We start from the raw sequence: 27,126 nt of genomic DNA, 5'->3' as shown, positions 1-27,126 counted from the left end.
ACATTCACGAAATGAATGTTTTAACTGTAACATGTCTACTCAGTATCACTGCCGTAACTATGATTTTGTATCGATGTAGTATCAAAGTAATGCCTCGGCCGCAAGCGACCTCGGCTTAGGTGACTCATATGTTCTGGAAAAGTGGATGATTTTGTGGTGTGGAAGCGACCTCGGCTTAAGTAATTCATACTTCCTGGTAAACTGTACAGATTTGTATCAATGTGGAATCAATCTAGCGCCTCGCCCGCAAACGACCTCGGCTTAGGTGACTCATACGATCTAGAGAAGTGGATGATTTCTTATCGTTGTGGTATCAATATAATACCTCAGCCGCAAGCGACCTCGGCTTAAGTAAGTCGTACCTCCTTGTAAACTGTATAGATTTGTATCAATGTAATGCCTCGGCCGCAAGCGACCTCGGCTTAAGCGACTCATACGCTTTGGAGAAGTGGATGATTTCGTATCGTTCTGGTATCAATATAATGCCTCAGCCGCAAGCGACCTCGGCTTAAGTAAGTCGTACCTCCTTGTAAACTGTTTGATTTTGTATCTATGTGGTATCAATATAATGCCTCGGCCGCAAGCGACCTCGGCTTAGTTGACGCATACACTCTGGAGAAGTGGATGATTTTGTATCGTTGTGGTATCAATATAATGCCTCAGCCACAAGCGATCTCGGCTTAAGTAAGTCGTACCTCCTTGTAAACTGTATAGATTTGTATCAATGTAATGCCTCGGCCGCAAGCGACCTCGGCTTAAGTGACTCATACGCTTTGGAAAAGTGGATGATTTCGTATCGTTGCGGTATCAATATAATGCCTCAGCCGCAAGCGACCTCGGCTTAAGTAAGTCGTACCTCCTTGTAAACTATTTGATTTTGTAACAATGTGGTATCAATATAATGCCTCGGCCGCAAGCGACCTCGGCTTAGTTGACGCATACACTCTGGAGAAGTGGATGATTTCGTATCGTTGTGGTATCAATATAATGCCTCAGCCGCAAGCGACCTCGGCTTAAGTAAGTCGTATCTCCTTGTAAACTGTATAGATTTGTATCAATGTAATGCCTCGGCCGCAAGCGACCTCGGCTTAAGTGACTCATACGCTTTGGAGAAGTGGATGATTTCGTATCGTTGTGGTATCAATATAATGCCTCAGCCGCAAGCGACCTCGGCTTAAGTAAGTCGTGCCTCCTTGTAAACTGTTTGATTTTGTATCAATGTGGTATCAATATAATGCCTCAGCCGCAAGCGACCTCGGCTTAGGTGACTCATATGATCTAGAGAAGTGGATGATTTCTTATCGTTGTGGTATCAATATAATGCCTCAGCCGCAAGCGACCTCGGCTTAAATAAGTCGTACCTCCTTGTAAACTGTATAGATTTGTATCAGTGTAATGCCTCGGCCGCAAGCGACCTCGGCTTAAGTGACTCATACGCTTTGGAGAAGTGGATGATTTCGTATGGTTGTGGTATCAATATAATGCCTCAGCCGCAAGCGACCTCGGCTTAAGTCGTACCTCTTTGTAACTATACTATGGATTTATGTCAATGTGGTATCAATGTAATGCCTCGGCCGCAAGCGACCTCGGCTTAAATAAGTCGTACCTCCTTGTAAACTGTATAGATTTGTATCAGTGTAATGCCTCGGCCGCAAGCGACCTCGGCTTAAGTGACTCATACGCTTTGGAAAAGTGGATGATTTCGTATCGTTGTGGTACCAATAAATGCCTCAGCCGCAAGCGACCTCGGCTTAGGTGATTCATACGTTCTGAAAAACTGTTTGATTTAGTATCAATGTAATGCCTCGGCCGCAAGCGACCTCGGTTTAATTAACTCATACCTTTTTAAAAACTGTGCTATTTCGTATCGATGTTGTATCAATATAATGCCTCGGCCGCAAGCGACCTCGGCTTAAGTACTCTTAAAAACTGTGTATACAAATTTCAAGTTCAGTAATAATATTTTTTTTGTTTAACACAACTTATTGATCGCTGTATTTAGATATTTTTGAGTCGCTACTTAAAAAAATTTTACAAACGCTTTTATCCCCTCTCGGATAATAATTTAACACTGCATAAGCTTGATTCAATCGCTAAACGCATTTCGCAAGAAAGCAGCGACGGTGGCACAATAGGGAGAGTGTTTACCTCGCGTCGTCGTCCTCGGCCGTTGCCCCATAGCAAAATAAACCTCCCCTACAATTGCGTTAACAAATAGACTTTACAATGGCGAAGGGGAGGACAGCCCCTAAGTTGCCGAGAGAGTTGGGGGGGTTACCCGAGTGCCACTTTTAACTAATTAGTCCGCTTAATGAGTTGTCAAAATATTTGCGCTTTCACGCTACCGAAAGCAAAGCTTTATGTACTACAACTTCAACTGAAAAGAATATCTCTTTATTTTGACGGGAAATATAAAGCTTAAATAAAATAGAGAATTTTGAACAAAGAATGGTTATATATTTTTTTGTGCCGCTCCTAATTTCACGTAGACCAAGTTCTACAACGTGACGTCCGATGGCGATAAGATCGAAACAATGGATTATCCCATACAATATGCATGAGGCATTAGGAGTCCTAATGTATTCGCCGCGGCCATGTTTTTCGATATGGTAAATGACGTGGTAATGTTGAAAAATCGAGGTGAATAAAGCGTCGGTTTTCAGGTGTGTCGACGCTAAATCGATCGCGCGACATTTGACGGACGTCGTATTATCGATGGTGGGAGGTGAAGTCCTGCGGGATTTTCCCCCCTTTTTGTCGCCTTGACTTTTATGGACGATATCAATAAAGAAATAAGGACGTATTGGTCAATATTTTCCGATTGATTCAAAGCAGTATCAAAATCTCACAAAAATATTATTGAAACCAAACGGTTTTTAAGCCTTTTCAGATTTTTAATGATGTTATTATGACGTAAAAAATTATTTAATTGACGGTCTGTTGAAAAGTTGCGGGGAACCCAACACATCGCGCAGGTGATGTGATGGAGTGCATGGAGTGACAAAGCAATCGGCCCGAGACGGCGCCACCTTCCTTCTCGGGCAGTCTTGCCAACATATGGGACCTATCTCAGGTCTGGCAACTCTACTCCCAGGGCCCCATTCTCGAATTACTCGCCAAACAGCAACGGGACCGCTTTAGAAAACCAACAAACGTTCGATCGTGGGATAAGCAAAGTGTTTTTAAATATAGAATCTTCAACGCCGTTTTTATAGAGTATAGTTATTTTAGTGTAGGGGATGAATGTAGGAACATTTGGAAAGTTATGTTTATCTTTTTGTTATAACAACGAGTATTCAATAATCCCAATAATAATAGTAATAAAGACAGTTCAGAAGAATTTCGCTATAATGGACACTATTGAGTTAATTTTACGGGTCGGGCGATAGAACCGAAAGCCTCAACCAACCTCGGCTATAATCCGTCGGATGTGAATTAAACCTTGTGAGTGTTATTTATCGATGCTACGAAGTTCTATTTTTAATAATCTATAAAAATAGTCGTCGAGGTCGCTTACGAGCGAGACGCTATAATCAAAGGTCTCAATTCCAATACTTCGACTGTAAACAATCTCAGTTATAATTTGTCGGACGTGAGTCAAATCTTATATTATAAGTATTGTTTATCGATTTTTGTTACAAAGTTCAATATTTAATGAGCTATAAAAATAGTCGCCGAGGTTGGTTGCGCTACACTCAAAGGCCTCACTACCTCGGCTTCTAATGATATGTTAATACTGAAAAGATACTTTTATTTATAACTTTATAATACTCGAGCCTCTCCCTCGGTTTCTAACAGTATATTACTACTGAAAAGAAAGCTTTATTGATAACTTTATAACACTTGTGCCAATTAACAATATATTACTGTTGAAAAGAAACCTTTATTGTTAATTTTATAAACTAGTGCCACTGTCTCGGAAACTGAGCTGCCTCCGTTTCTAACAGTATATTACTACTGAAAAGAGAGCTTTATTCATAACTTTATAAACTAGTGCTACTACCTCGACGCAGAGCTGCCTCGTTTTCTAACAATATATTACTACTGAAAAGAAAGCTTTATTCATAACTTTATGAACTAGTGCTTCTACCTCGACAGCAGAGCTGCCTCGTTTTCTAACAGTATATTACTACTGAAAAGAAAGCTTTGTTGTTAACTTCATAATACTTATCCCACCGCCTCGACAGCAAAGCTGCCTCGGTTTCTAACCGTATACAGTTCTACTGAAAAAAAAGCTTTATTGTTAACTTTATAATACTCGTGACACTGCCTCGACGTATAGTATATTACTACTGAAAGGAAAATGTTATTGATACCTCCTTCACACTTGTGCTAATGCTTCGGCAGCAGAGCTGCCTCAGTTTCTAACAATATATTACTGTTGCAAACAAAGCTTTACTGTTAACTTTATAATTCTCATGCCACAGCCTCGGCAGCAGAGCTGCCTCCATTTTTAACAGTATATTACTAGTGAACAGAAAGCTTTATTGATAACTTTATAAACTAGTGCTACTACCTCGGCAGCAGAGCAGCCTCGGCTTCTAATATATTACTACTAAAAGGAGAACGTTGTTGATAACATCATAATACTTGTGCTAATGTCTCCGTAGCAGACCTGCGTCGGTTTCTAACAATATATTACTGTTGAAAAGAAACCTTTATTGTTAGCATTATAAACTAGTGCCACTGCCTCGGCAGCAGAGCTGCCTCGGTTTCTAACAATAAGTTACTGTTGAAAAGAAAGCTTTATTGTTAACTTTATAATGCTCATGCCACTGCCTCGGCAGCAGAGCTGCCTCGGTTTCTAACAATATATTACTGTTGAAAAGAAAGCTTTATTGTTAACTTTATAGTACTCATGCTACTGCCTCGGCAGCAAAGCTGCCTCGGTTTCTAACAATATATTACTGTTAAAAAGAAAGCTTTATTGTTAACTTTATAATACTCTTGCCACTACCTCGGCAGCAGAGCTGCCTCGGTTTCTAACAATATATTACTGTTAAAAAGAAAGCTTTATTGTTAACTTTATAATACTCTTGCCACTACCTCGGAAGCAGAGCTGCGTCGGTTTCTAACAATATATTACTGTTGCAAAGAAACCTTTATTGTTAGCATTATAAACTAGTGCCACTGCCTCGGCAGCAGAGCTGCCTCGGTTTCTAACAATAAGTTACTGTTGAAAAGAAAGCTTTATTGTTAACTTTATAATGCTCATGCCACTGCCTCGGTAGCAGAGCTGCCTCGGTTTCTAACAATATATTACTGTTGAAAAGAAAGCTTTATTGTTAACTTTATAATATTCTTGCTACTACCTCGGCAGCACAGCTGCCTCGGTTTCTAACAATATGTTACTGTTGAAAAGAAAGCTTTATTGTTAACTTTATAGTACTCATGCTACTGCCTCGGCAGCAAAGCTGCCTCGGTTTCTAACAATATATTACTGTTAAAAAGAAAGCTGTATTGTTAACTTTATAGTACTCATGCTACTGCCTCGGCAGCAAAGCTGCCTCGGTTTCTAACAATATATTACTGTTAAAAAGAAAGCTTTATTGTTAACTTTATAATACTCTTGCCACTACCTCTGCAGCAGAGCTGCGTCGGTTTCTAACAATATATTACTGTTGAAAAGAAACCTTTATTGTTAGCATTATAAACTAGTGCCACTGCCTCGGCAGCAGAGCTGCCTCGGTTTCTAACAATAAGTTACTGTTGAAAAGAAAGCTTTATTGTTAACTTTATAATGCTCATGCCACTGCCTCGGCAGCAGAGCTGCCTCGGTTTCTAACAATATATTACTGTTGAAAAGAAAGCTTTATTGTTAACTTTATAATACTCTTGCTACTACCTCGGCAGCACAGCTGCCTCGGTTTCTAACAATATGTTACTGTTGAAAAGAAAGCTTTATTGTTAACTTTATAATACTCGTGCTACTGCCTCGGCAGCAAAGCTGCCTCGGTTCTAATAATATATTACTGTTAAAAAGAAAGCTTTATTGTTAACTTTATAATACTCTTGCCACTACCTCGGCAGCAGAGCTGCCTCGGTTTCTAACAATATATTACTGTTGAAAAGAAAGCTTTATTGTTAACTTTATAGTACTCGTGCCACTGCCTCGGCAGCAAAGCTGCCTCGGTTTCTAATAATATATTACTGTTGAAAAGAGAGCTTTATCTTTATACATAACAATTTAATAAGTGAACTAGATTTTATCGCTTCTTACAACGATATCTCCGGTATACATATTCATTAGTCTCCATTTAACTCTTCGTCATAGTTAGATTGTTCTTATTGTTAAACGAAGCTACACCATATCATCAAAATGCAAATTTAGTTTTATAGAGATCCTAGTAGCCGGCTCAGTATCGGTTTATTGTGTATGAATAAATTATCCACAAACCGAATTCTGAAGATAATAGAGTTGTAATTCGGTTAGGCTCCCACCGAACGTCGACGGGATTCCCCCGTCATCCCCCGGCTATACAGTTTAGGTCGATTCGATTGTCGTCAGCGCCAATTATTTACACACTACTGGCTTCGTACAGTTTAAACCCCGTCTAGCCGCAGGACAAGCGCTCCGGAAACTCTCGTTCTCTCCCGAACGCGAAAAACCGACGCCCCTAGCGTTGTCGTTTCCACCCTTTCCAAGTCCTCGCCACGTTGGGGGTGCTAACTTACCGTCGTAGTCGCGATCAAACGAGCCGTGAACTCACGCCTACTTATTTTCGCTGCTCTTTGAGATCAAGTGCAGATGGTCGGAAAATCTTGATACAGTCGACGACTCAGAGTGGTACGGCGTCAAAGAGATGGATGGGGTGTTTGTAACCCTCGTAAGTCTCTAAGGGGATTCTCACTCTAAGAGAAAAAGCAAAATCCCCATACTTCGCAATTTCAAATCAGTATAAATACAAAAAGTTGTATTGAATAATTTATTTTTGTTTATTAAGTATGTATTTATTAATTTTTATGATTAAAAAGAAATAGTAAAGTTTAACAGGCATCGTATAGGATATAATTGACATGAATCTTACAGAAAAAATTTTTTTGCTTAATAATGACCTGGTAATCCTGGTGTAATTAAGACGCCGTATCAATTTATACAGCTCACAATTAGCATATACGCAGGCGAGGTGAGCTCTCCAACCGTTTCGTTTCGTTCGAGATCATTTACATTAAGACTGTCGATGGTTATCTCTCGACTAACTACACATTTACTAGACTAATTGCAATAATTCCTTTGAGTAGAGTGGAAAGTCGCCAATTTTTTAACACATAGAAAACTCCATAGATCTCTTTTGTCGGACGACATTCACACGTTTTTTGCGCAGTTTCCTTTTTCGAATATTTCCATATTAAACCAATTACGATTAAATTGTAAATTGTCGTTATCCTGGTTCTTGGCGAGTGAAACTGAGAAGCGTTTTCTTTCATCGAATATTAGCGAAAGGGAAACTGTTGTTTTCGGCTTTCATTTAATACAATATCGTTCAAGTGTACTCGATATTATGATGGTTTAACTTCGACGCCGAGAAGGCTTTAGTTCCATTTTCAAGAACCCCTTCATTCATAACCCCTTGCAACAATGAGCTTTTTGAGAAGTTATCGACTTTCCCGAGCACTACCAAGTTTAAATTGAGAAATTAGGGTGCAAACCACTTGTAATCGTTTAAATTGTTAACTTTTAAAAGAAATGCATGGGAACTTTCAGGGAACTTCTTTGTTTTTCGAAAAGAAAAAATATATTCATCTTAAAAATTTAAACCACTGTGAGTGTGTGTCACTGGTGACACAATTTCACCCCTAATTCTGTTACACAGTTCAAAACTAGGGGGCGCCGAAGGGTATTTTTCCGTACCCCGCTAACGCCCTTAACAACGATAATAGACTTACATTCTCGTTGTCTCTGACGGTCGATTTTCACGGCCAGTGGTCAAAGCGATTCGAAAAAAGGGGTTTGAATTTGACTTTCCTCAGTTACGATTTTAACCCTATTTAAGCGATTAAACTAAGACAATTCTTATTCGGGCAAATTATAACGCACAAAAAACGTTTGTTTGACACAGAAACTTGCAAATTCAATGTATGCCGGGGGTTTTGTATACCAAAGGGAACAAAGAAAAATAGAGGTATCCCATAGCAAAGTCTGAATGGGTCGTACATGAGTATAAAAGGGCTTTGCACCGATACCGTGCAATTAGGGCGGTACATTGCTGCAAAGAGATGTTAATCTAGTATACGAGAACGGTGCTATTCTAAAAACGGTAAAGTTAGAAAAAAAATTTAAATTTGTATTATTTCAAATTTATAATTCAACCTTAATTTTGTGATATTCTTAATCTTTATGAAAAATCCTTTAAAACGAATACAAACACGACCCACTTTGCTATTAAAGTACACGAGATATTTATATTTTAATATTTTTGAAAATCCAAAATGGCCGAAAACAAATGAGTCGTAAATATTGGGGTAGAGAATTAAAAATCACGTTAAATGAGTCCAAACTCGACCTATCTAGGTCTTATAACACCCAAGATATCTTAATTTTTATATAATCAAGATGGCCGAAAACAAAACACTAATTTATTGTGACATCTATGTTTTTAAAAGTGAATTTTATGAGAGATATGGAGTGCGATACATCAAATTAGGTTAAAATTTTCTGATTATCACGAAAAATTATGTTATTTTGAAGAAATCGAAATATTTTAAATTTTTTTTCTTTATTATATCGATTTTGAGCTTTTAACATCAAGGGTGTGAAACACGAGATATGGAGCTATTATAATTTCCAAGATATTTCAATTTTTATAAAATCAAGATGGCCGAAATTTAAATTTATCAGTTAGCCCCATATGTAATTATCAATTTTATGATAGACATAGAGTGTGATATGTCATATTAGGTTAGAATTTTCTGATCTTTACGAAAATCGAATTATTTTTGATGATTTTTGAGAAATTTATAGGTGTTATCTTCACCATTTTGAGCTCTTTCGGAAAAAATTTTAAATTTGTATTATTTCAAATTTATAATTCAACCTCAATTTTATGATATTCTTAATATTTATGAAAAATCCTTTAAAACGAATACAAACACGACCCACTTTGCTATTAAAGTACTCGAGATATTAATATTTTAATATTTTTGAAAATCCAAAATGGCCGAAAACAAATGAATTGTAAATATTTGAGTAGAGAATTAAAAATCACGTTAAATGAGTCCAAACTCGACCTATCTAAGTGTTATAATACCCAAGATATCTTAATTTTTATATAATCAAGATGGCCGAAAACAAAACACTAATTTATTGTGACATTTATGTTTTTAAAAGTGAATTTTATGAGAGATATGGAGTGCGATACATCAAATTAGGTTAAAATTTTCTGATTATCACGAAAAATTATGTTATTTTGAAGAAATCGAAATATTTTTAATTTTTTTTTCTTTATTATATCGATTTTGAGTTTTTAACACAAAGCTCGTGAAACACGGGATATTATAATTTCCAAAATATTTATTTTTCATAAAATCAAGATGGCCGAAATTTAAATTTATCAGTTAGCGCCATCTATAGTTATGAATTTGATGGTAGACATAGAGTGTGATATATCATATTAGGTTAGAATTTTCTGATCTTTACGGAAATCTAATTATTTTTCATGTTTTTTGAAAAACTTATAGGTGTTATCTTCACCAGCTTGAGCTCGTTCGGAAAAATCTTAAATTTGTATTATTTAAAATTTATAATTCAACCTCAATTTTATGATATTCTTAATTTTTATGAAAAATCCTTTAAAACGAATACAAACACGACCCATTTTGCTATTAAAGTACCCGAGATATTAATATTTTAATATTTTTGAAAATCCAAAATGGCCGAAAACAAATGAATTGTAAATATTTGAGTAGAGAATTAAAAATCACGTTAAATGAGTCCAAACTCGACCTATCTAGGTGTTATAACACCCAAGATATCTTAATTTTTATATAATCAAGATGGCCGAAAACAAAACACTAATTTATTGTGACATCTATGTTTTTAAAAGTGAATTTTATGAGAGATATGGAGTGCGATACATCAAATTAGGTTAAAATTTTCTGATTATCACGAAAAATTATGTTATTTTGAAGAAATCGAAATATTTAAAATTTTTTTTCTTTATTATATCGATTTTGAGTTTTTAACACCAACGGTGTGAAACGCGAGATATGGAGCTATTATAATTTCCAAGATATTTCAATTTTTATAAAATCAAGATGGCCGAAATTTAAATTTATCAGTTAGCGCCATCTGTAATTATCAATTTTATGATAGACATAGAGTGTGATATATCATATTAGGTTAGAATTTTCTGATCTTTACGAAAATCTAATTATTTTTGATGTTTTTTGAAAAATTTAATAAGCGTTTTAAGCTTTAAAGCTTTTAATGGCTTCCCATTGCTCCGAATTGCTCCTAATGGCTCAATGTCATTGTGAAATAACTTCTTAAGGTGTATAAATTTTGAAGATGAATCCAAAATTCAACAACCAACAATTAATTCGTCTCCTAATTGTCTCCTTTCTTATAAATAGGTATTATCTTCGCCAACTTGAGCTCTTTCGGAGAAACTCCCTCCTTTAGACATTTATTTATGACAAAACATAGGTGTTTGCTAATAATTGGCTCAACTTCTTTTATTAGCTTTTTGGACAGTTCGTATATATCTTTGGTATTTTTTGCTTTTAAACTCTTTATTGTATTTCTCTTACTTCACCTAGTGACTCCATCGCCGAGCTTGCCGAGTTGATCAAACTGATTGCATCAACACATTAGTCGAAGAGTGTTTCGATGCAGCCCCGATTTGAGAGAAGAAAAAGATTAAGTTTTCGACATTTGATGCTGGATTTTCTGCTGGTGTTTTCCTAGATTTTCCAGTTTCTTGTTTGACAAGTTTCTTTTAAATCACTATCTTTCGTGATTCGATTGCTATGTGCAAGGAGTCTAGTTTATTTTATATAGATACATTATAATCTAATTCATAACAAAGCGAAAAGAATACGGGTCTTATAACCTCAAAAAAAATCTTAAAAAATATTTGTATTAAAAATTGACAGTTACCGTTATTTTAGGTTAGGTTGAGTTTAAGATATTTTTCACAGAAATAAAATAAAAACGTGATTATTTATAAATATAAAGATTAATTTTGTTTTTTAATCTCAACAAATTACGTTAATTTACAATTTTATTTATAAAAATAAAAAGAATTTATTTCTTTTAAAACCCATAATTTATGTTGGCAACAATGACACTTGACGTCTAATGAGCGTTAAGTTATAGCATAAACGTCAAATTGACACATAAATTTGTATCTTTCTGTGATAATTTCTTTCGTGGTAAGTTTTATTTACTTTTAACGTAGTTTTTATGTAATATTTTCTTCATTTCCTCATCTTGTGTACACATTTTATACGTAGTTTGTCTTAGTAGTGTTTGCCAGACTCCTTCAAACTTGATTGCTTTCGGAAACAATCGTCCCGTCGAAACAATGAAATCCCCGCGAAACGATTGCAAACACTGCGAAAGAGATAAGACGTCTGTCTTTCCCATTCACGAAGCCCTACCAAACGACGACTTCGCTATCCATCCTCTAAAACATATCCTCGAAAAAGACTCGACGAAAGAGAGTCACAACACAAGTTCCCTTTTTAAAACGAATTTTATTTGCTCGAGTAATCAAACATCAAAAATCCTTAAATTCTTAATCATGGAGGGCGAGGGGAAACTCGAAAAGGGAAGTTGCAAGTCGGAGTGTATAAATTTTAAATCCGAAGGCTTGTATTGTATCGCTGCGCAATTGGCTTAGGACGGCTTTGGTGTTGCTCTTTCGTTCCGATTAAATTTTCGAATTGACCCTTTATTTAACATTCTGTGTGTATTGTAGTCGGACAAATTAAAATTAAAAATTTATGCGATGACAAAATAATTTCGTCGAAGAGGATCGCGTTGTTTGTTTGTCCCGATGATACACGGAGATTTTGTGTAAACCGTATAGAAGAGAAAATCGCCCACGGCTCAAAGGGACGATGAAAATTGTGTCACCGAAATACGATTCTTGATTCCCCTACGTGATGAGACCTCCCTAAAGGGGGAGAACGACTACGACGAAACGAAGGCAACGACGACGATTCAGCCCTTTTGTGCAACCCTATAATGCACGATTACTGTTATTTTATTAGGCCCGCTTTTACATGCTCCGACGACCTTCAAAAGGGTCTCCATGCTTTCGTATAAACGCGTTTAACTTTTCCATCTCCTCAATTCAAATTGAACAAATTTTTATTTACCAAGTAAAATAAAAAAATACCCCTTAATACTTAATACACCTAGTTACATTATGATGTAGTACCCCCTTTGTTTTCAATAAGCTCACACTAAGACTTGTCGAACTTACTAAGCCACGACCCATTAAGAGGTTTAAAGAGGGTGGGCTTCGTGTGATAACACCGGGTTACAAGAACCCTCCTGTTCAAGAAAAGGGGGGGATTGAAATTAATTTCAAAAACGACGAAAAGGCGCAAAGAGGAAGTTGAGTTATCGAGTTATCGCCCTCAAGAAAAGAAACAAAAAAGAAATGAAGACAAAAACAACCACAAGGTATCATTTGGGGGACCTAATGTGAAGCTCCGGACGGAAATCGCAGATATCATCATCTTTTTTCGGGTAACATTAACTTGGAAAAAAATAGCAAGTTCAATTTGTTTGAAACATTCAATTTGTAATCGGGTTCGAATTCGAATCCACCCCTGGAACTTAATCCGGGGTTGAAATAACAAGGGAACGTCGCGACGTTGGGTGTTTTGTTTTCGGATACGCGAGCCGAGTTTTGCGATCGCACACGTTGTGATTATCCGACGGCGGAGGATTTTCGATTCCCAGAAGTTCGCTTTTGGTTTTAGTTTTCGTATGGTACATGTATTTTTTTTTTCACTTTGTTTTCGAGGGGTTTCTCTTCGTCGGCGCTGATAGCTCTATCTGTCAAAAGACAAAGCGTAATGACAGAGAGGGTGCCGCGGACAATGCCCGGGGTCGCACCTGACGTCCTCACGTGCGGATCCCATGATTAATAAAGCTCCGGAGAACTGATTGATGGGAATCATAGCGTTAATGACCCGACTTGGATTCTTTCTTATATGAGAACTACAATCGTTTCGGGATTGATATCACTCATTTTCTGTTCTCTCAACTTTTGTATTATAAGATTCGTTCTGGTAGATTATAATCGGTATTGTTTTCTTTTTGTTTTAGATTGATTGTTAGTTTGGAAATGGAGCTACTTTAGCGAAACGATTTTTAATGGATTCTCAATGATATAACAAATAAAAAATGATCCGTTTTAATTGTATTAACGCCTAGAAGAAAACTAGTTGCGAAGGATATTCAACTCCATACAGAAGGTAAGATAAATACTTAAGAAAGCAGTACTTGATATGTTAGGGACGTTAAATGCAGGGGAATAACCACAATACTGCTATCTGTTATAAAAGAACAGAGCAAACTCTGTCAGTGGAGTACGATTTCATCAAAGTTAGTTTCGCTGCATTAATAAAATCAGTATAAATAACATCAAGTATCTTCTGCATCCATTACGACAGCTTGTCAGAAAGCTTTTAAACATAAAATAATTATTTGTTATACATTTTAAACTAATATGCAAAATATAAACTCTACAATCTATACCCCACGCACAAAAATAGAATAATTAAAGGTATTCTTATCCAGCACTTATGACGTACAATTCTGCAAGTACCCTTTTTTCATTTTTGTTTCAATACATTATCCTCGAAGCGCAATGTGGGAGTGTTCTTAGAAATCTGAACACGCCTGAATGTTGGACGTCAACCTATCTCAAGCAAAACGAAACGAAACGTTATTTAAACAGCTTGTTCGCTACACACCAATCATGTACCCTCAACAACTTCCGATGATGGACTTAGTTTGCTTTATCTATATAAAGCAAAGAAGATTTTAAGGGATATTTTAACTATCTGAATTAACGAACTAATTTTTAAGTTTAATTCTTTTTAAGTTTCTGCAAAAGTATGCGACGGCAACCGGTAGATCCAAGAATAAGGAGATATGATGCACACTTTATAGTTAATGGAGACAAATTTGACAGTCAATGTTTTGTATTCTCAAATCACAAAGTTTAAAATACTCTCCAAAAGTTGAGATCGCGTATATTACGATCAATTTGGTGTTAAATCATACAGTGAATACCATAAATACGGAAAATCCATCTTTGGCAGTTCAATAAAAGATTTAGGCATTTTTGAAAAGTGAGTTAAGGTTATGGAACATCTTTTATAATAAAATATTGAGGTTGGTGATGAAACTAGAAGAATATGTAGATATAGTAATGAAAATGTTGAGAGTTTGGAATCCAAATATGAAGTGAACTTATTCGCAAGATAAACGTATAATACTCTAATAAAGATCTAGTTTATTAGAATACCACCAAGTAACAATATGGTATCGACCACAAGCTGCGGCCGCAAGCTATCTGCTAAATCAAGCATTATCGTGCATTTAACATCACTTGAATGAGAGATCATATACAGTGAATTTCACTTCAGATGCAATATACAAAAATATATTTCCATAGAAACTAGGGCTTACTTACTTTGTCTCACATAAAATGCAACATGTTAATACATGTCTAAAGACACACTATCACTAGAACTAGAAACATTCGTGTTTAGCCGAACGTCTTTTTATAATAATAATGCATTTATTTTCCAGAAAGAGAAAGAAAAAATTCTACAAAAAAATTAAATCGATACATTAGTTTTCATCACAAAACATATTCTTTCTGGAAAAACGGCGCAGTTCGGTGAAAAACCGGTTTTCAACTACACCAAAAAAAGAAAATAAAAACAATAGCAACAAAAAGAAAACAGCAGCATTCAAAAACTTAATACAAGATATCTACACATACTTCAACACTAACCAAATGATAAAGAAATGGAGAGAAAAAGAAAGGTTGTCGTCCTTGTCATCGACAAGATGAAAATGTGAATGTGATAGACTACGACATCTCATCCTAGGCCAGACAAATGAGTGTTCCTTGAGTATTTCCATTTAAATGTGTAAATGGTTGCAGACGATCTCACATCTAATGACATATCATTGTGTATTTTAGTAATTTGTTATGAAAATGATTTCTTAAAGAGCTTTATTTCTTTAAGACAGCTAAACCCGCATATAGTTAGTTCTAGGTCTAGTGTTAGTTCTAATGACAGCGCTAAGTAGAGTACGTTGGCATTAGATAGGGCTAGATTGTTGTATATTGCTATTAAACTAAAACTAGAACCTCTAGTTTTAGGTCTTGTATTAGTTTTAGTGATATTGCAAAACTAGAACTAACACTAAGCCTAGAATTAGAAACATTCGATTTAGCCAATGTCTTTTCTGCTGGTGTTTTCCTAGATTTTCCAGTTTCTTGTTTGACAAGTTTCTTTTAAATCACTATCTTTTGTGATTCGATTGCTATGTGCAAGGAGTCTAGTTTATTTTATATAGATACATTATAATCTAATTCATAACAAAGCGAAAAGAATACGGGTCTTATAACCTCAAAAAAAATCTTAAAAAATATTTGTATTAAAAATTGACAGTTACCGTTATTTTAGGTTAGGTTGAGTTTAAGATATTTTTCACAGAAATAAAATAAAAACGTGATTATTTATGAATATAAAGATTAATTTTGTTTTTTAACCTCAACAAATTACGTTAATTTACAATTTTATTTATAAAAATAAAAAGAATTTATTTCTTTTAAAACCCATAATTTATGTTGGCAACAATGACACTTGACGTTTAATGAGCGTTAAGTTATAGCATAAACGTCAAATTGACACATAAATTTGTATCTTTTTGTGATAATTTCTTTCGTGGTAAGTTTTATTTACTTTTAACGTAGTTTTTATGTAATATTTTCTTCATTTCCTCATCTTGTGTACACATTTTATACGTAGTTTGTCTAGTTAGTCTAGTGTTAGTTCTAATGACAGCGCTAAGTAGAGTACGTTGGCATTAGATAGGGCTAGATTGTTGTATATTGCTATTAAACTAAAACTAGAACCTCTAGTTTTAGGTCTTGTATTAGTTTTAGTGATATTGCAAAACTAGAACTAACACTAAGCCTAGAATTAGAAACATTCGATTTAGCCAATGTCTTTTAAGACGGCTAAATTCGAATGTTTCTAGTTCTAGGTCTCGTGTTAGTTCTAGTTTTGCACTACCACTAGAACTAACACAAAATCTAGAACTAGAATCATTCGGGTTTAGCCGTCTTGAGAGACGTGCGGCTAAACACGAATGTTTTTAGGTCTAGTGTTAGTTCTAGTTTTAATTGTTATTCAGCATTAGATTGTGATACATATTTATTGAACGAAAAGTAGAACTAACACTACCGACGTCACCTTTTTCCAAGCAAAACTTTTCCTTTGCAAAATTACCCAATGCCTGTACTATTAAGTTATATTGCATTTCATGTGAAATAGTGTATACATATGGTTACAGCATTCATATATTGCGAGTTATATGAAATTCCCGATATACCAAAAAGGTATCATGCAAAATGTCAAATATCTTTGAAATCGTTTAGTTTTGAATCTCCTAAAGATTTATTAGGCACCCAACAGAGAATCCTTATACACAGTGTTCATTTGCATTGTTATACAGGGTGATACATATGATAGCTAATCCAATTACAAAAAAAAATGTTAATGAACATAATGCCCTATTTCAATTATTTACGAAATTATAACACTTTAAAGTTTTAATTTTTATATCATAATTAACTGCTACATTTTTTTAAAACACATAAATATTACAAATATTATTCAAACAGCCTCCTTCTGCTAGAATATATGCTTCACAACGACGAATTAAAGAGTTCTTCAGCCGAATTAAAATGTCTGGTTGATTTCTTATTTCAGTAGCAGCTATTTGTATTCTATTTAATAACTGTTCTCGTGTGTTAATTTCCACTTGATACACAATTTGTTTCATTTGACCCCATAAGTAGAAATCCAATGGATTAAGGTCGGGGGATCTAGGTGGCCAAGCAAATGGACCATTATTACCAATCCACTTGTTTGGAAAATATTGATTTAATAGTACTCTTCCGCGATAAGGTGGGGCACCATCGTACTGGTACCACATATTTTGAATTGCATTAAGAGGTATATCTTCAAGTAAATCAAAAAGTGTATTGTTACATGCAAACCTAGCAAATTGTTGTTAAATATTCCACCCCAAACGTTGATGCTGAAACGTTGTGGAAATTTCCTTGGTCAAATCGCATGCAGATATCTTCATTATGGTAATTATTTATACCATCTCGTGTAAAACATGATTCATCTGTTCAGAGAACATTTGAAATGAAGTCATTATTTTGGACATGTTGCTGTCTCCTGGCTGTAAAGCTTGAACATTCTGTTCATCTTGAACGATACGGATGAAGAACTTGACTTACATATATGTTTTGTGCTATTCTTCGAGTGCTGATGAAAGAATTATCAATTAATTACATGCGGTCGAATAGCTTTTGCTGAAGCAGGATCTGTTTCTCGAAGTCTTCTGAAAGAATCGCTAAAAACTGAATAATATGGCAAATGACGCTGTGGAAATCTTTCTTGATATTCTCGTACTGATTGTCGAGCATTTCCATTGCAAAAACATTACACGAAAATTATATCAGCATACTCTTTAGTGCTATAAGCGTACATTTTGAATTTCTTATTGTATGTAGTAATTAAACTTTACAGCAAACTGACATATTACAATGACAACTTTGTTTTTGTTGAATATTTGATTTTACTGGCTTTTAATAAATTCGCTGCAGAAAACTTTAAAGTGTTATAATTTCATAAATAATTAAAATAGGACGATTGATGAATTAGCTATCATATGTCAAAGTTTGATAATAAATCGCGCTGTATATAAGCTATTTGCAACATATTTAGAGAATCATTGAGAATGTTAGTCCAAATAGGGAAATCAGAAGAATATGGACTTTGTTGCTGATATATTTTTAAAATAGAAACCAAATTTTGGACATTGCTAATCTTATATTTGGATTAAATAACATTATTCTGATACAATTATAATAATAATAATAATTAACCTCAACTGATTTCGAAAAATTCTCCATCTTCAAGAACTTTTAGTAACAACGCACAACGAACTTGATACATGTGTTCAAACACGTGTTAAACACGTGTTAAATTATTAGGTACTAATTTTATTCATAATAATTATATAGAAGTAAACTACACGACTAAGCGCAAACAGCTGGGTTTAAATAGTACTCAAAGGAAAATTGTATTTAACATACCACCTTTTAATTCGTTATCGATTTCTTAGTAGTATAACTTATTTCGATTGTGTTAATAAGAAATTGTAAATATAGGTAAATAGAAATGTTAACTCAATGGGTGGTAACCCCGTTTACATTGTTCGCGGTAGTTGGCAAAAGGGCCATAAATGCATAAAGAGAGCCCCCGTTCTGGCGTCGGTAATGTATCATGATACCGGTATCTGTCGGTATAATGGCGTAATACCGTACGCCGACGGCAATAATTACAACTCCGGGACTTGGTGATCTACGGCCCCATTCATCGGACGACTACCGGATTCTACCGGAATTTACCATCCGAGAGATCGTTTTCCTCGATTATAACCAACAACTCATTTATTACGATACATTTTTTTTAATATTCCGAGAAAAATCACGTTAAAACCAGGTAAAAATCTCTTTCTCTTATTCTTTATTGTATTTTGCGGTTTCTCAAATTATGTTTTAACGACACTTAAAATGTGTTTAAGACTTATTGTTCACCTGAATAGGAAGCTATTTGGATTATTGGTTATGGTTAATAATGATGGGTATTGTCCCAAAATTTGTTATGGTTTTCTTAAGGATGAATACTCGATTATGGTGTACTATACAGGATGTTCCGGTGACTCGGGGCATAAAATTATTATAAAAGTCTTCAAATGGCCAAGATATGGGCCATCAAAGTTCAAAAATTTTAACACATTTTTCTAAATATTTTCAATACCATTTATGGTAGAGCGTTGAAATTTGGTAGAGGGTAAACAAATATCAAGCAAAATCATTGAACCAATTTTGAATTTGATCGGACGGCGGCAACCATGCTATACAGGCTGTCCCTAAAATTTGTTACCTCAGAACTTTTTTATTCATTGGTAACCCTACATTTATTTTTGTACTCTTTAATAGAAAATTTATTTTAGAAACTTTTATCACTCTTTGAAAATTTTGATAACATTGACAGTTTCCGAGTTATACGCGAAAATATTAAGCTTCGATTTCAATGGTAACACTAAAAAACAAAGTCTTCGAAAAAGTCAAGGTTGGCCATGGCAATTAAAAAAAAACAACTTGCTGTCAACTTGCTCATGTCGTTTAAACACAAACGACAGTTCTGTTAGTTATTATTAATTTTAAGTGTTCAAAATGGAAAGTTACACATTTAGTGAACAAACTGACATGATTTTGACATTAGGGCAATGTCAAGCAGCCGCTAACCGTTATCAGGAGAAATTTTCGAACCGCAGAGCGCCCAATCGAAAAACATTTTTAAGGATTGAAACCCGTTTAAGGGAAAATGGGACGTGTAAGCCGAAATTTACTAACAACGGTAATGTAAGATCAGCCCGAACACCCGAACTAGAAGAAGATATTCTAGACTACGTAGAAGAAAATACTACAGCTAGTACTTTAGATATGGCGAGGCATTTTTTAACTTCAAAAACAACTGTCTGGCGTGTTCTTCACGAGCAACAGCTTTATCCATTTCATTGTTACAAAGTTCAGGAAGTTCGACTGGCTGATTACTCACTGCGACTGCAATATGCAATATGCAGTCTGATTTTTTAGATCAAGTTCCTTTAAACACAAGGCAAGCAATGTGGTATATGCATGATGGTGCTCCTGCGCATAGCACACAGGCTGTCCAAGAATTTCTGAGGGAACGTTTTCCGGGACGGTGGATTGGACGAGGAGTAGGTGCACCCATAAGTTGGCCCCCCGATCGCCGGATCTTACACCTGTAGATTTTTATTTATGGGAACGCGTTAAACCACTAGCTTACTGCGTTGAAATAACTTCAGTTGATCAACTGAGGTTGCAAATTGTTGATTCATTTGATCAACTTGGAACTGAGATCAATGTTCTCCGCAGAGTGCGCTTTAATTTAAGACGGCGATATCAGGCAGTGTTTTTGAACATCTGCTTTAGTATTTTTTTCTTCTTTTTTATTTATTACTATTTGTTTATAATTTTATTGTTCTTGTTAAAATTTTTGTTATGTTCTTGTTTATTGTTACCGTGAAAATTAAATTTATCGTTTTGGAGATTACATTCTTTTATTCAAGTAAAATAAATTAACACTGGATTTAACTAAATCTGCACTTAGAAATTTATGCAATTAATGGTTATTAGCTCAGTTCGTTTTTGTCATCGCAATTGTCATCGCCAACTGAGATCTTGCGAAACATGTTTCTTTTTTTTGTTTGTTACGATTGAAATCAAAGCTTAACATTTTCGCGTATAACTCGAAAACCGTCAATATTATCAAAATTTTCAAAGAGTGATAAAAGTTTCTAAAATAAATTTTCTATTAAAGAGTACAAAAATAAATGTAGGGTTACGAGCGAACAAAAAAGTTCTGAGCAAACAAATTTTAGGGACAGCCTGTATTGCATGGTTGCCGCAGCCCGATCAAAGTCAAAATTGGTTCAATGATTTTGCTTGATATTTGTTTACCCTCTACCAAATTTCAACGCTCTACCATAAATGGTATTGAAAATATTTAGAAAAATGTGTTAAAATTTCTTTGATGGCCCATATTTTGGCCATTTGAAGACTGTTATAATAATTTTTTTTCACGAATTGTCATCATTTTTGCTCTAGTATATGAGGTTAATTTTATGCCCCGAGTCACCGGAACACCCTGTATATCAGAAAAAATAGTAATATGAAGTTATTGTCATTGGATCGGGAATATCTTCAATTATATTTTGTTTTTACCGGTTTCGGTTTTCTACCATCATTATTACCACGAAATACGTCAACAAAATTTCTGTTACAACCAAACGAGATATATTAATTAAACAGATATGAAAAGATGCATGTAACACAAAATCTGTTATGGTTTTCTTAAAGATGAATACTCGATTATGGTGCTTTTTGTATCTAATAAATCAAAGTGAAAATCTGAACGTGTGCTATTTAGGCGTTTATCCGGTGGCTGAAATTTATAGTTTTCTCGCGCGCGGAACGATTCGGATAGGGTCCTAATTAGTGGCCGCACAGACCCCCATGGGTTGTGCCCTAAAACATAAATCCAACAACGTCACTGCGAACTGGTGTTAAGTTGTAACGATAATTGTTGGTTGTCCGTTAATTTAGTATAGATCTACTAGTGGAGGTTATTATTTAGAAATTTAATTTTTAAAAACCTACCTATTTTTAGCAGCCGCAGCTCGATCCCTTTGCCTTCTATTCTTGAACCAATTTCCAACTTGCGTCGGTGTCAATCCAGTTGCTTGGGCAAGTTCGCGTTTTTTCGTCGGATTTGGATAAGGATCTTGAAGGTACCACTCCCGTAACAAGCTTCTCGTTCTCTCTTTGAAACAATGAGTCTTTTGCTCCCCATCCCATATCGTTCTAGGTAACGGAAATTTTTTTCTAACCCTATATTTATCGACGGGTCCGAGTGCCCTTCCGCGTAACTTTTCCGCTTCTTGATAATGTGCTTCGAGCCACATCGCTTGTAACTTTCCGTGCGAACTTTTCGTAAATTTATGAGATTCTAAGATGTTGTAAAGTTCGCGAAAATTACCGCTGTGAAATGAAACGATTGCTCGTGCTCGAAGTACGGCTTCGCTTTTATTTAATTCGGTGATGTTTGGATGCGCTACCGGTAATGACCAAAGAAATCTTGCAAGTCTTTCTATATCACCACTTTCTTCTAGAGTTTCGCAAACCGCCGCCACCTGCGACACGGTAAAATTTAACGTTGGTAGTGCAAACATCGGGTTTGGTATCACCGGAGCTAAAGGGATGGGCACACTAACTCCCGGACTTGAAGACGCGTCCGAATGTGACCCGGAACTACCGGAACAAAGACCGGAGTTGAGTCCAAGCGCCATATGAGTTGATGCCAGTTTTCTATTTTCTTTTTTTTTTGGTTTTTTTTAAAAATTTTTACACAAACATTTTTTTTTCGGATAATAATAATACTCGATTTCTCTTTTAACACCCTATCTATTCGCGGTCGCGCGTCTGACTGATCGCGCTCGCCCGGATCGAGTAGGCTGGCTCCGGGTGGGCTTTTGCGTTACCATTGGCCCCGGAGTTTCTACGTCACCGGAATCTCACGTAACGAACCCAACCAATCAACAAGGATCATAACGTTTACAGGCGGTCCGAATGGTTGGTAGGAGAAGACCTGGCGGGGTTTTACGGGGCACCGAAGGGAGCCCCCTCTTACTCCGGAGGAGAGCACAAAACAAAAAGAGTAACTTTTGTATCTGCGGGATTACGTGCGGGGCTAAGTAGATATGACGGTTTAAGTGGGCCCCGAGATCGTGGCGCTATGGATTTTCCGAAACCAGCCGCCGCCGCCAGGTATCGCATTGATCGTCCTGGAAGAGCATCGAAACGGGGGTTGACCCACGAGAAGGGAGGCGAGGGGAAGCATCGATTGCTAGTGAATATATACACGGGGTATTGGGATGCAAGGGAATGTTTTGATTACGACTTCATAGATTATGATCGTCTTTCTCTATTCAATTTTGTAATACAAAATTTGAGGAGAATTAAAAACGATTTATGTTATTGATGATTTTTATTTAACGTTATATCTCTAAAGAAAAGAATTAGAACAGTAGCAAAAATACAATATATTAGAAAAAATACCAATATGTATATTTTGTTTCTACTGGTTTCAGTTTCCTGCCATCATCATTAACAGGAAATACGTCAAAAAAATTTCTGTTATAACCAGACCGGATATATACGGAGCTTTTTTATAAAACGTAACATGTCCACATTTAAAAAAATTCTCTTATAGATGGTATTACAAGCTATGTCGGCAGTAGAATGTTGTACATCGTCAATTCTGGTCAAAGCGATACAACTCCCTTTATATTGTACACGACAAATTAATGTTAGTTTCAAAACGTAACATACTTATACACAGTGTTTACTGAATCAAAATGCAACTTGACCATATAATATGAGTTCCGGCTGAATAAGTTACAGCAGAGTCCATGTTCTTGTTGACAATTTGTAATAAGACGACGAATTGGTTCATAAAGAACATCGATATGTATTAGAATAATGAATGGAATATTAATGAGAAAAGTGTTTGATAGCGGCAGTATTAAACGGCAACGTATTAAAGGAAAAGCGAGGTTATACAAGAAGAAAGCGAGGTAAATCTTACTGCTAACCCCTTTTTGTGCGTTTTGATTGTGGATTTCATTTAAGGTACGAACCAAAATACCGACACTTAGAAAGGTGGATTGACAAAAAGTGTGTACATCCCAATAACAAGAAATTTCAATGTAATGATATTCCAAAAAAAATATTAATAAACACTAAAAAGACAGTTTATAATGATAACGATAAACTATAGCAGAAGTGAGAAACCTAAAATGCCCAAAAATGTTATTTGCTGCATATCTTTGAATTGCGGCAATATAGAATTTATTTTTTATGCCGAAAAAGTGTGCACCTTTTGAAATCATTGAGAAAAATATCAGTTTATATAAAAAATTCAAACTCTGGAGAGAAAAAATAAAAGCATGTTGCAATGTCTAAAACTCCATCGCTCTACTAGATCTAGAACCAGAACCACTTGGGTTTAACTATGCGTCTCTTAAGACGACTAAACCTGAAGTGACAGTGCTAGGTAGTGCTAGTTAGCAGTAGATATCACTGTATTGCATATTTTTATTGAATTAAAGCTAAAACTAACACTAGACCTAGAACTAGAAAGTTGGAAATATTTCTAGTTCTAGATCTAGTGTTAGTTCTAGTTTTACACTATCAAGACCTAGAACTAGAATCATTCGGCTTTAGCCGTCTTGATAGACGTGCGGCTAAATGCGAATGTTTCTAGATCTAGGTCTAGTGTTATTTCTAGTTTTAATTCAATAGAAATATGTAATACAGTGATATCTAATGCTAAGCACCAGCGTTATCACTAGAACTAACACAAGACCTAGAACTAGAATCATTCGGTTTTAGCCGTCTTGATAGACATGCGGCTAAATCCGAATGTTTCTAGTTCTAGGTCTAGTGTTAGTTCTAGTTTTGCACCAGCACTATCACTAGAACTAACACAAAACCTAGAACTAGAGTCATTCGGCTTAAGCCGTCTTGAACTCCGAATGTTTCTAGATCTAGGTCTAGTGTTAGTTCTAGTTTTAATTCAATAAAAATATGCAATACAGTGATATCTAATGCTAAGCACTAGCGTTATCACTAGAACTAATACAAGACCTAGAACTAGAATCATTCGGGTTTAGCCGTCATGATAGATGTGCGGCTAAATCCGAATGTTTCTAGTTCTAGGTCTAGTGTTAGTTCTAGTTTTGTACCAGCACTATCACTAGAACTAACACAAAACCTAGAACTAGAGTCATTCGGCTTAAGCCGTCTTGAACTTCGAATGTTTCTAGATCTATAGTTCATTTTTTTTCTATAATACCTGCCAAATTGTTGTAATGTTGGCAAAATTAACAGGGTGTTTTGTTTTATCATGTTTTGAAATAAATATGTCACACTGACGTTTGAGCTTTCGTTATTCAAAAAGAAAAGGTGCATAAAAAATGTTGTGGGGTGTTTATTTGCCATTTATTTACCTAGAAAAGTTATTTTGTTCTATTTAATTACTTTGTAGCACGTTTTTACAACAAATATGTACTTCGTTAAAATCGTATTTATCTAAAAATGTATTAGTATTTTAACCTCAACTATTTAGTTACTGAAAATGTTACTAAAAATCAGGAAAACAACATAAATTTTATAACGGTCCTAGATAATACCAACAGAAACCCTAAAAAATTTACATTGACAAGTATTATAGAAAAAAAAAACGAACTATAGGTCTAGTATTAGTTCTAATTTTAATGCAATAAAAATATGCAATACAGTGATATCTAATGCTAAGCACTAGAGTTATCACTAGAACTAACACAAGACCTAGAACTAAAATCATTCGGCTTTAGCCGTCTTGATAGACGTGCGGCTAAATGCGAATGTTTCTAGATCTAGGTCTAGTGTTATTTCTAGTTTTAATTCAATAGAAATATGTAATACAGTGATATCTAATGCTAAGCACCAGCGTTATCACTAGAAGTAACACAAGACCTAGAACTAGAAACATTCGGCTTTAGCCGTCTTGATAGACGTGCGGCTAAATCCGAATGTTTCTAGGTCTAGTGTTAGTTCTAGTTTTACACCAGCACTATCACTAGAACTAACACAAAACCTAGAACTAGAATCATTCCTGTTAAGCCATCTTAAACTCCGAATGTTTCTAGATCTAGGTCTAGTGTTAGTTCTAGTTATAATTCAATAAAAATATGCAATACAGTGATATCTAATGCTAAGCACTAGCGTTATTACTAGAACTAACACAAGACCTAGAACTAGAATCATTCGGCTTTAGCCGTCTTGATAGACGTGCGGCTAAATCCGAATGTTTCTAGTTCTAGGTCTAGTGTTAGTTCTAGTTTTACACCAGCACTATCACTAGAACTAACACAAAACCTAGAACTAGAATCATTCCTGTTAAGCCGTCTTAAACTCCGAATGTTTCTAGATGTAGGTCTAGTGTTAGTTCTAGTTATAATTCAATAAAAATATGCAATACAGTGATATCTAATGCTAAGCACTAGCGTTATCACTAGAACTAACACAAGACCTAGAACTAGAATCATTCGGCTTTAGCCGTCTTGATAGACGTGCGGCTAAATCCGAATGTTTCTAGTTCTAGGTCTAGTGTTAGTTCTAGTTTTGCACCAGCACTATCACTAGAACTAACACAAAACCTAGAACTAGAATCATTCGGGTTAAGCCGTCTTGAACTCCGAATGTTTCTAGATATAGGTCTGGTATTAGTTCTAGTTTTAATTCAATAAAAATATGCAATACAGTGATATCTAATGCTAAGCACTAGCGTTATCACTAGAACTAACACAAGACCTAGAACTAGAATCATTCGGCTTTAGCCGTCTTGATAGACGTGCGGCTAAATCCGAATGTTTCTAGTTCTAGGTCTAGTGTTAGTTCTAGTTTTGTACCAGCACTATCACTAGCACTAACACAAATCCTAGAACTAGAATTGGATATGAAGGTTAAATTATTTTCCTTGTACTATATCGATGTTATTTATTTTTGTTTTCTTTTCTACATGTTTCGAGGAAACTGAGCCCTCATCATCAGGAAGAAATCGTCAATTTATGAATAACACTTCACCATGTTCTGTTTCCGTTATTTGATATTATTGATGATTATCGATTATTTATTTAACTTTCGATATCTTCTTGGTCTTCTCGTTGTTGTGGCGTGTTTAGTAATGAATCATGTTATAGAACTAGAATTATTCGGGTTAAGCCGTCTTGAACTCCGAATGTTTCTAGATCTAGGTCTAGTGTTAGTTCTAGTTTTAATTCAATAAAAATATGCAATACAGTGACATCTAATGCTAAGCACTAGCGTTATCACTAGAACTAACACAAGACCTAGAACTAGAATCATTCGGTTTTAGCCGTCTTGATAGACGTGCGGGTAAATCCGAATGTTTCTAGATCTAGGTCTAGTGTTAATACTAGTTTTAATTGTTATTTAGCGTTAGATTGTTGTATATATTTATTGAACTAGAAGTGTAACTAACACTGACCAAGAACTAAAAACATTCGGTTTTAGCCGTTTTAAGAGACACATCCCGAATGTTTCTAGTTCTCATAAGTTTCTAGTTTTAGTTTTATTTCAATTTGTTAAAATATTTAGAAATTGTTATTGTGTGGTGAGTATATAT

At 35.3% G+C, this 27,126-nt stretch overlaps 1 protein-coding gene and 2 long non-coding RNA genes across 4 annotated transcripts in view; 1 reads left to right on the top strand and 2 right to left on the bottom strand.

Annotated features, from left to right (window-relative positions):
- LOC111424041 (homeobox protein SIX3) overlaps positions 1 to 22,349 on the bottom strand; it is a 31,695-nt gene extending 9,346 nt beyond the window's left edge. The window contains exon 1 of the mRNA XM_023057445.2: positions 21,537 to 22,349. Coding sequence (XP_022913213.1) covers positions 21,537 to 22,225 — 689 coding nt within the window. The 5' untranslated portion in view covers positions 22,226 to 22,349. The remainder of the gene's footprint in view (positions 1 to 21,536) is intronic.
- LOC139429220 (uncharacterized) overlaps positions 1 to 25,187 on the bottom strand; it is a 219,915-nt gene extending 194,728 nt beyond the window's left edge. Inside the window, exon 1 of the long non-coding RNA XR_011639885.1 lies at positions 24,996 to 25,187. This is a non-coding gene — a long non-coding RNA (uncharacterized lncRNA). The remainder of the gene's footprint in view (positions 1 to 24,995) is intronic.
- LOC111424056 (uncharacterized) overlaps positions 1 to 27,126 on the top strand; it is a 100,942-nt gene that overhangs the window by 58,589 nt on the left and 15,227 nt on the right. For both annotated transcript variants that reach the window (XR_011639882.1, XR_002707569.2), the window contains one exon: positions 13,286 to 13,434. This is a non-coding gene — a long non-coding RNA (uncharacterized lncRNA). The remainder of the gene's footprint in view (positions 1 to 13,285; positions 13,435 to 27,126) is intronic.

This window comes from Onthophagus taurus, chromosome 3 (assembly GCF_036711975.1).
Source record: "Onthophagus taurus isolate NC chromosome 3, IU_Otau_3.0, whole genome shotgun sequence".
Classification (NCBI taxonomy): domain Eukaryota; kingdom Metazoa; phylum Arthropoda; class Insecta; order Coleoptera; family Scarabaeidae; genus Onthophagus; species Onthophagus taurus.
This window is presented reverse-complemented; position numbering and strand designations above follow the sequence as displayed.